Here is a 10,562-nt window from a genome sequence, read left to right as displayed (position 1 = left end):
GCAGTCAGCATGCCAATTGCACGCTCCCTCAAAACTTGAGACATCTGTGGCATTGTGTTGTGACAAAACTGCACATTTTAAAGTGGCCATTTATTGTTCCCAGCACAAGGTGCACCTGTGTAATGATCATGCGGTTTAAATCAGCTTCTTGATATGCCACACCTATCAGGTGGATGGATTATCTTGGCAAAATAGAAATGCTCACTAACTGGGATGTAAACAAATGTATGTTCAACATTTTAGAGAAATAAGCTTTTTGTGCATATAGAAAATGTCTGCGATTTTTTTATTTCAGCTCATGAAACATGGGACCAACACTTTACAGGTTGCGTTTATATTTTTGTTCAGTGTATGTTTTAGAAACCACTTACTGAACATGGTGAAATCTCACACTCAATGCAAGTCTTTTACACTTACAATTTCTAGAAAAACTAATATCAACAAAACCTCTATTGAAGCTGGACAAAAATTAAACAAGATTCATTACGCAAACAAAATGACCACAATGTACAGCAGAACTGAGGGTCACTGTAAAACAATCCTTAAAGGGATTCAGGAGAATTTGGGGATTTTAATTGACTTGAGTAATGTAAGTACCAGTATAAATAAAAACTTTGTAACCACATACTCGCACCTGCAAATCAGTTGTTTTGATGTTCGAAAAAAATTTATAAGATAATAAAAAAACAAAAGCAGCTCTACCATCTATCCATATAGCATTAGCAAATTCTCTTCAATATTAATCCACAAAGCACCCAGTGTGACATGTATATAATTGTACAATTTCTAATGAAGTAAAAGAGAAACAGAAGTCCATTAATAAAATAAAATACATTTTCTCACATCAATAATTTACTGTGTTGAAATCAACTGGCGAGGTTATCACCATAGAGTTAGCAAACAGAAATATGCTTGCTTTCTCTCGTTCACAGAAGCCAACATTCTTTTTTCTGTGTGATCTACATCTCTTTAGTTAAGCTTTGAAAGCTATCAATTGATGAACAAATCTCATTTCACAATGACTGTTTTCTACAACAAGGGAAATATAGGAGGAATAATTGATCAGATACATCAAAAAGGGCAGTCAGGGCTGAAATTCCTTCTGTTTTTAAGGCATAATAGTATGCTATTTAGACCTAATTGTACAGTATCTGTATGCTAAAGGTATCCACAGAGTCAGATTCCACATACAAGTTTGGCACACAGCAGCGGACGCACCCAGGGAGTTCCCTCTGCACAAGAAAAGGTTTCTCTCTCCTTTATTTGCTAGTTTACATGGTTGGAGCCCCAACCTATACTTAGTGGTTGGCCTTCCTCAGGTGGCAGGTGCAGACCATGGGCTGGCTGGTGCTGGGGCTGGAGCTCTGCTGCACCTCCTCAGCCTTCTGCCCTTTGTGCTTAGGCTCCACTCTCCGCGTCTCCTTCTCCTCTACTTCCTTCACTTTCTGGACCTCCTTCGGTTTGGGCTCCTTGCCCACCTTTTCCCCCACCAGCGCAGTGGAAGGGGTGCGCAGATTCTTGGGGGTTCCCTGGATCTGGACCCTCCTGGTTGAGTCTGGCCCGCCGCACACCCTACTCTGGACCTCACTGGAGGATTTGACTCCTTCCGCCTTGTGGTCCATGTACTTCCTGGATGAGTTGGCAGGGGGTTTGTAGGCCTCCAACTTGCGCTTTTGGCTCATGGTAGCGGCACAGCAGATGATGAAGATCATGACAATGAGGAGGGAGGTGACCACTATGATGATCAGCATATTATCCTGGAGGAAGTCCACCACCCGGGTGACCATAAAGTCCTTGAGGCGGATCATAGTGGTGGTGATGGTGTTAGTGATGGTGCTGACCAGGGTGGGGGCTAGGGTAGTGGTGGGGGAGACAGGGGAGACATCAACGGGGCCGACATTGACAGGGGTGACATCGGCGGTGGGGGTGACATCTACCGGGGAGACAGGGTGGTGGGGGCTATCGACGGGGAATATAAGATCCGGCTCCCCTCCGTCACCACTGCCATCCATGGAAATGCTGTAGACCAGTGGCACATGCATGGCACACCCATGGCCCCAGAGCATAACCAGACTCACACATGACAGGTGAAGAATCAAGTGGTGCCTCATCTTTCCTTCAGAATCCTGTAAAGACAAGAGGGAGACATTCAATACAACATTTCTCAAAATTGCAGATGGTTTAGAAATGTTTTGATGTCAAATGAATGAATATTTGGGCTGATTTCAAGAAGATAGGCTTTCATTTTCTGCATCTACAATCGTGGTCAAAAGTTGAGATTGACACAAATACTAATTTTCACAAAGTCTGCTGCCTCAGTTTTGATGATGGCAATTTGCATATACTCCAGAATGTCATGAAGAGTGATCAGATGTCCCTCTTTGCCATGAAAATGAACTTAATCCTCAAAAAACATTTCCACTGCATTTCAGCCCTGCCACAAAAGGACCAGCTGCCATCATGTCAGTGATTCACTCGTTAACACAGGTGAGAGTGTTGACGAGGAAAAGGCTGGAGATTACTCTGTCATGCTGATTGAGTTAGAATAACAGACTAGAAGCTTTAAAAGGAGGGTGGTGCTTGAAATCATTGTTCTTCCTCTGTTAACCATGGTTACCTGCAAGGAAACACGTGCTGCCATCATTGCTTTGCACAAAAAGGGCTTCACAGGCAAGGATATTGCTGCTAGTAAGATTGCACCTAAATCAACCATTTATCGGATCATCAATAACTTCAAAGAGAGAGGTTCAATTGTTGTGAAGAAGGTGTCAGGGCGCCCAATAAAGTCCAGCAAGCACCAGGACTGTCTCCTAAAGTTGATTCAGCTGCGGGATCGGGGCACCACCAGTGCAGAGCTTGCTCAGGAATGGCAGCAGACAGGTGTGAGTGCATCTGCACGCACAGTGAGGTGAAGACTTTTGGAGGATGGCCTGGTGTCAAGAAGGGCAACAAAGAAGCCACTTCTCTCCAGGAAAAACATCAGGGATAGACTGATATTCTGCAAAAGGTACAGGGATTGGACTGCTGAGGACTGGGGTAAAGTCATTTTCTCTGATGAATCCCCTTTCCGATTGTTTGGGGCATCCGGAAAACACCTTGTCCGGAGAAGACAAGGTGAGCGCTACCATCAGTCCTGTGTCATGCTAACAGTAAAGCATCCTGAGACCATTAATGTGAGGGGTTGCTTCTCAGCCAAGGGAGTGGGCTCACTCACATTTTTGCCTAAGAACACAGCCATGAATAAAGAATGGTACCAACACATCCTCCGAGAGCAACTTCTCTTAACCATCCAAGAACAGTTTGGTGACGACCAATGCCTTTTCCAGCATGATGGAGCACCTTGCCATAAGGCAAAAGTGATAACTAAGTGGCTCGGGGAACAAAACATTGACATTTTGGGTCCATGGCCAGGAAACTCCCCAGACCTTAATCCCATTGAGAACTTGTGGTCGATCCTCAAGAGGCAGGTGGACAAACAAATACCCACAAACTCCAAGCATTGATTATGCAAGAATGGGCTGCCATCAGTCAGGATGTGGCCCAGAAGTTAATTGACAGCATGCCAGGGCGGATTGCAGAGGTCTTGAAAAAGAAGGGTCAACACTGCAAATATTGACTCTTTGCAAAAACAATGTAATTTTCAATAAAAGCCTTTGACACTTATGGAATGCTTGTAATTATACTTCAGTATACCATAGTAACATCTGACAAAAATATCTCATAACACTGAAGCAGCAAACTTTGTGAAGACCAATACTTGTGTCATCCTCAAAACTTTTGACCACGACTGTATATTACAGCAGCTACTGTAGGCCTACAACATGCCTCCTTTCCGCTCTACTAAGAATGCAGGGGCAGTTGGGTTTCTAGTATTAGTATGAATAAACATTCATCAAATGGTCTGATAAAGTGTGATGAGGGATTTTGTGTCATAACTCAGAACAAAGTAGAAACAGCTCAGGTGTTGTAGATTTTCCCAAAGACCAGATTAATCTAGGTTTAATCACTACAGAACATCCACAATATTTCTCCCATTTCACATCTTGTATTAAATCTATTTTAGCTGTCTGTAGTCATTACTTATTTGGGGTGGAGGCCGACAGTTTGGTTGAGGTTTTAATTTGTATAGTGGAGTGAGGCCACCCATCCACCACACCAAGAGGGGAGGAAGCTATATATGCCACAGGGAGCAGGGAGGCGTGGGAGACTTGTGACTGTGGCCTCTATATTTACACTGGGCTGCAGCAGGCTAACGACAGGCTACGGCAGGGATCTGATGGGTTATTTCTGCTCATACGCTCATTTGCTGTGTTAAATGAGGCCTCACCTCCTGGTTACACTAGTGACCATATTCCCCGTGCATCCCGCAAAGGCGGAGGTGTTGCTAACATTTACGATAGCAAATTTCAATTTACAAAAAAAAAAATGGCGTTTTCGTCTTTTGAGCTTCTAGTCATGAAATCTATGCAGCCTACTCAATCACTTTTTATAGCTACTGTTTACAGGCCTCCTGGGCCATATACAGCGTTCCTCTCTGAGTTTCCTGAATTCCTATCAGACCTTGTAGTCATAGCAGATCATATTCTAATTTTTGGTGATTTTAATATTCACATGGAGAAGTCCACAGACCCACTCCAAAAGTCTTTCGGAGCCATCATCGACTCAGTGGGTTTTGTCCAACATGTCTCTGGACCTACTCACTGCCACAGTCATACTCTGGACCTAGTTTTGTCCCATGGAATAAATGTTGTAGATCTTAATGTTTTTCCACAAAATCCTGGACTATCGGACCACCATTTTATTACGTTTGCAATCGCAACAAATAATCTGCTCAGACCCCAACCAAGGAGCATCAAAAGTCGTGCTATAAATTCTCAGACAACACAAAAATTCCTTGATGCCCTTCCAGACTCCTTCTGCCTACCCAAGGACGTCAGAGGACAAAAATCAGTTAACCACTTAACTGAGGAACTCAATTTAACCTTGCGCAATACCCTAGATGCAGTTGCACCCCTAAAAACGAAAAACATTTGTCATAAGAAACTAGCTCCCTGGTATACAGAAAATACCCGAGCTTTGAAGCAAGCTTCCAGGAAATTGGAACGGAAATGGCGCCACACCAAACTGGAAGTCTTCCGACTAGCTTGGAAAGACAGTACCGTGCAGTACCGAAGAGCCCTCACTGCTGCTCGATCATCCTACTTTTCCAACTTAATCGAGGAAAATAAGAACAATCCAAAATTTATTTTTGATACTGTTGCAAAGCTAACTAAAAAGCAGCATTCCCCAAGAGAGGATGGCTTTCACTTCAGCAGTAATAAATTCATGAACTTCTTTGAGGAAAAGATCATGACCATTAGAAAGCAAATTACGGACTCCTCTTTGAATCTGCGTATTCCTCCAGGGCTTAGCTGTCCTGGATCTGCACAGACTCTGCGAGGGCCTGGGATCGGGAGAGACACTTAAGTGTTTTAGTACTATATCTCTTGACACAATGATGAAAATAATCATGGCCTCTAAACCTTCAAGCTGCATACTGGATCCTCTTCCTACTAAACTGCTGAAGGAGCTGCTTCCTGTGCTTGGCCCTCCTATGTTGAACATAATAAACAGCTCTCTATCCACCGGATGTGTACCAAACTCACTAAAAGTGGCAGTGATAAAGCCTCTCTTGAAAAAGCCAAACCTTGACCCGGAAAATATAAAAAACTATCGGCCTATATCGAATCTTCCATTCCTCTCAAAAATTTTAGAAAAAGCTGTTGCGCAGCAACTCACTGCCTTTCTGAAGACAAACAATGTATACGAAATGCTTCAGTCTGGTTTTAGACCCCATCATAGCACTGAGACTGCACTTGTGAAGGTGGTAAATGACCTTTTAATGGCGTCAGACCGAGGCTCTGCATCTGTCCTCGTGCTACTAGACCTTAGTGCTGCCTTTGACACTATCGATCACCACATTCTTTTGGAGAGACTGGAAACCCAAATTGGTCTACACGGACAAGTTCTGGCCTGGTTTAGATCTTACCTGTCGGAAAGATATCAGTTTGTCTCTGTGAATGGTCTGTCCTCCGACAAATCAACTGTACATTTCGGTGTTCCTCAAGGTTCCGTTTTAGGACCACTATTGTTTTCACTATATATTTTACCTCTTGGGGATGTTATTCGAAAACATAATGTTAACTTTCACTGCTATGCGGATGACACACAGCTGTACATTTCAATGAAACATGGTGAAGCCCCAAAATTGCCCTCGCTAGAAGCCTGTGTTTCAGACATAAGGAAGTGGATGGCTGAAAACTTTCTACTTTTAAACTCGGACAAAACAGAGATGCTTGTTCTAGGTCCCAAGAAACAAAGAGATCTTCTGTTAAATCTGACAATTCATCTTGATGGTTGTAAAGTCGTCTCAAATAAAACTGTGAAGGACCTCGAGCGTTACTCTTGACCCTGATCTCTCTTTTTGACGAACATATCAAGACTGTTTCAAGGACAGCTTTTTTCCATCTACGTAACATTGCAAAAATCAGAAATTTTCTGTCCAAAAATGATGCAGAAAAATTAATCCATGCATTTGTTACTTCTAGGTTAGACTACTGCAATGCTCTACTTTCCGGCTACCCGGATAAAGCACTAAATAAACTTCAGTTAGTGCTAAATACGGCTGCTAGAATCCTGACTAGAACCAAGAAATTTGATCATATTACTCCAGTGCTAGCTTCCCTACACTGGCTTCCTGTTAAGGCAAGGGCTGATTTCAAGGTTTTACTGTTAACCTATAAAGCGTTACATGGGCTTGCTCCTACCTATCTTTCCGAGTTGGTCCTGCCGTACATACCAATACGTACGCTACGGTCACAAGACGCAGGCCTCCTAATTGTCCCTAGAATTTGTAAGCAAACAGCGGGAGGCAGGGCTTTCTCCTATAGATCTCCATTTTTATGGAACAGTTTGCCTACCCATGTGAGAGACGCAGACTCGGTCTCAACCTTTAAGTCTTTACTGAAGACTTATCTCTTCAGTAGGTCATATGATTGAGTGTAGTCTGGCCCAGGAGTGTGAAGGTGAACGGAAAGGCTCTGGAGCAACGAACAGCCCTTGCTGTCTCTGCCAGGCCGGTTCCCCTCTCTCCACTGGGGTTCTCTGCCTCTAACCCTGTTACAGGGGCTGAGTCACTGGCTTGCTGGTGCTCTTTCATGCCGTCCCTAGGAGGGGTGCGTCACTTGAGTGGGTTGAGTTACTGACGTGATCTTCCTGTCTGGGTTGGCGCCCCCTTGGTTTGTGCTGTGGTGGAGACCTCTGTGGGCTATACTCGGCCTTGTCTCAGGATTGTAAGTTGGTGGTTGAGGATATCCCTCTGGTGGTGCGGGGGCTGTGCTTTGGCAGAGTGGGTGGGGTTATATCCTTCCTGTTTGGCCCTGTCCGGGGTTTCTTCGGATGGGGCCACAGTGTCTCCGGACCGCTCCTGTCTCAGCCTCCAGTATTTATGCTGCAGTAGTTTATGTGTCGGGGGGCTGGGGTTAGTTGGTTATACCTGGAGTACTTCTCCTGTCTTATCCAGTGTCCTGTGTGAATTTAAGTATGCTCTCTCTAATTCTCTCGTTCTCTCTTTCTCTCTGAGAACCTGAGCCCTAGGACCATACGTCAGGACTACCGGGCATGCTGACACCTTGCTGTCCCCAGTCCGCCTGGCCTTGCTGCTATTCCAGTTTCAACTGTTCTGCCTGCGGTTACGAAACCCCTACCTGTCCCAGACCTGCTGTTTTCAACTCTTAATGATCGGCTATGAAAAGCCAACTGAGAGACCTGAGCCCTAGGACCATACGTCGGGACTACCGGCCGTGGTGACTCCTTGCTGTCCCCAGTCCGCCTGGCCTTGCTGCTATTCCAGTTTCAACTGTTCTGCCTGCGGTTATGGAACCCCTACCTGTCCCAGACCTGCTGTTTTCAACTCTTAATGATCGGCTATGAAAAGCCAACTGAGATTTATTCCTGATTATTATTTGACCATGCTTGTCACTTATGAACATTTTTGAACATCTTGGCATGGTTCTGTTATAATCTCCACCCGGCACAGCCAGAAGAGGACTGGCCACCCCTCATAGCCTGGTTCCTCTCTAGGTTTCTTCCTAGGTTTTGGCCTTTCTAGGGAGTTTTTCCTAGCCACCGTGCTTCTACACCTGCATTACTAGCTGTTTGGGGTTTTAGGCTGGGTTTCTGTACAGCACTTCGAGATATTAGCTGATGTAAGAAGGGCTATATAAAATAAAATTGATTGAAAATTGATTGATACGGAAGCCTGCATTCAGCCTGCCTTAGGAATGGGTGGACTTACAGTATGCTCTACAGAGAAAGAATCAAAGTGTCTAGAGCAACTAATGCAGTTCAAATTCAGTCTATCAACATTACCTCACAGTCCAAACACTCTCTAAATGTAATGTCTTTCTGCCTCTCGCTTTAGCTTTCGTGAAATTATAATAAGAATATTTAGAGACTTGAAAATCAACTATTGAAGTGTGTAAAAAGGCATAGAACGGCGCTGAACTGAAATCTGTAACCCAGTACCTTCACTGTGTCTGGAAATACATGTACTGTAATTACATAGTGCTGCTTACTACTCACTCATGAGGATGACTGGCTTCTAATCAGCCTCTAGTTACAATCAACCTCTGCTTCCTTAATGTAAATGCTGTGCCCATGTCTGCTTGTGTGGTCATGAAAATGTATGTACTGTAAACTACAGTCATACTAAAATGGATGGTTATCTTGATCTCCCCACCCATGTATGTGCAGTCAGGGTGGCTACAGAGAGATATGCACTCTGACTGGACCATGGTATTAACCAGCCATAATTACATCTTCAGGAAGAGTCTCCTGGTTGGTCATCATTTCTATAATCACTGTAGGCCCTCCACTGAAAGACCCTCTAAAGAGATAATTATCCTGAATTCCTCTATCCATCTTCACCTACAAGCTACAACAACCACAAATAAAATAAAATGTTATTGGTCATGTACACAGTTTACAGCAGGTATAAAAGGTGCAGCGAAATAAATGCTTGTGTGCTAGTTCCATCTACATTGCAGTACAATAATCAATAATAAGAGTCAAATACAAAATAATAAGTAATAGAAGAGGTAGTGTCATAGTAATAGCCTGATATGTACACAATATGATATACAGTATAGATGATAGATACTGAATGTGCTATGTCAATTATGACTGTATTTACAACTATAAAGTGGGTAGTGTTTTGGTCGTGCAGTTGAATAAATAGTATATAATAGAACAGCAGAGTTGACTGTGTGTGTTTGTGTGTAAGGGTTGGATGTGTGGAGAATCATTGTATATAATCTCTAGAGTGCAGATAGTCTCTATGTGCAAATAGTCACTAAGGTGCAGGTCTATGAAGGGAGACAGCTAGGGTTACCAATCACTTGTGTGATTGTGACTTTTCCCCTCTAATTATTAAGACCAACTCTCTGTGACATGCACCATAACATCTCTTTAAAGGTTCTATTAGCTCCAGGTCTTGACTTCTCGAACTTAGATATTTCTAAACAAAAGATTATGATGGATTTTATGTTTATCATGTTAACGCTACACTTTTCTCTAAACATTTTCTGATGTCTTCACTTAAAAGTCCACAACTGTTATTAGATGACGAACGAAAGGCATGGAAATGCAATTTCTCAAAAAGAAAACATCTCCTTGTCCAAGTCTCTAAACCTTAAATTGACAGGTTTGTCATCACATCAGTCTACAGCAATCCTAACAACTTTTTTCTTGTTACACATATCCTAACCATTAATTAAAATGAACAAAAATGGAAAAGGTCAGTACTTACAGATTGTATGTCTGGCTAGTGTCTCCTCTGGACTGAATTGTACAGGGATTCTAACAGCAGAGAAGGGGAGAGAGAGTGAGAGCAGAGAAGGAAATTGAGGGAAAAGAGAGGGAGCATCCAAGTTGCCACCCTTCTCCTATAACTTAAAATATACTGAAAGTTCTTTCTCCAGTTTAAAAAAAAGCCTGCTGATTACAGAAAGATGTCCATCCTTCTACATTTCCATCTCCTCCTGCTCCCTCCCCCAAATCCTCCTCTCCCTGCAGAGGGACCTTGGTGGATGCTTTGGCCAGTCTAGAAAGGAGGGACAGTTAGGGGCTGCCATACTGTATGTATTTTCCTTGCCTGCTCCTAAACCTTACATATGATGGAGATATTGATGAGGGGGACAGGGACATCTTTGTCCACTACAAATTGACACTTCTAATTATTCACAATCCCTGATTCACTGGTTCATGTGGCAATCCTGAAAGTTGAGCGATGAGGTCAAATACAAATTCAGCTGAAATGTAAATGTTAGTGCACAGGACTAAAGCACTGGAGCAGCACAACACAGTGTATGTGCAGGACTTCCATTATTATCAAAGATGAAAATAAAACACTTCCCCCTTTACATTTTAGTCATTTAGCAGACGCTCTTATCCAGAGCGTGCATACATTTTTCATACTGGCCCCCCGTGGGAATCGAACCCACAACCCTGGCGTTGCAAGCGCC

General features: G+C 43.3%; 1 protein-coding gene across 1 annotated transcript; it reads right to left on the bottom strand.

Moving 5' to 3' along the window:
• Positions 1-283: 283 nt before the first annotated feature.
• Positions 284-10,001, bottom strand: LOC121584189 (transmembrane protein 119-like). The gene is made up of 2 exons (XM_041900023.2): positions 9,848-10,001; positions 284-2,126 (listed from the first exon to the last, which is right to left on the bottom strand). The coding sequence occupies exon 2, from the start codon at positions 2,109-2,111 to the stop codon at positions 1,299-1,301; it is 813 nt and encodes a 270-aa protein (XP_041755957.1). The 5' UTR covers positions 2,112-2,126; positions 9,848-10,001; the 3' UTR covers positions 284-1,298.
• Positions 10,002-10,562: the final 561 nt, after the last annotated feature.

The sequence above is a fragment of the Coregonus clupeaformis genome, chromosome 16, assembly GCF_020615455.1.
Source record: "Coregonus clupeaformis isolate EN_2021a chromosome 16, ASM2061545v1, whole genome shotgun sequence".
NCBI lineage: Eukaryota > Metazoa > Chordata > Actinopteri > Salmoniformes > Salmonidae > Coregonus > Coregonus clupeaformis.
The sequence above is the reverse complement of the archived record's forward strand: the minus strand, read 5'-3'. Positions and strand labels throughout refer to the sequence as shown.

Coding starts and splice junctions, on each gene's coding strand:
- LOC121584189 (XM_041900023.2), bottom strand. CDS start 2,111: ATGAGGCACCACTTGATTCTTCACCTGTCATGTGTGAGTCTGGTTATG.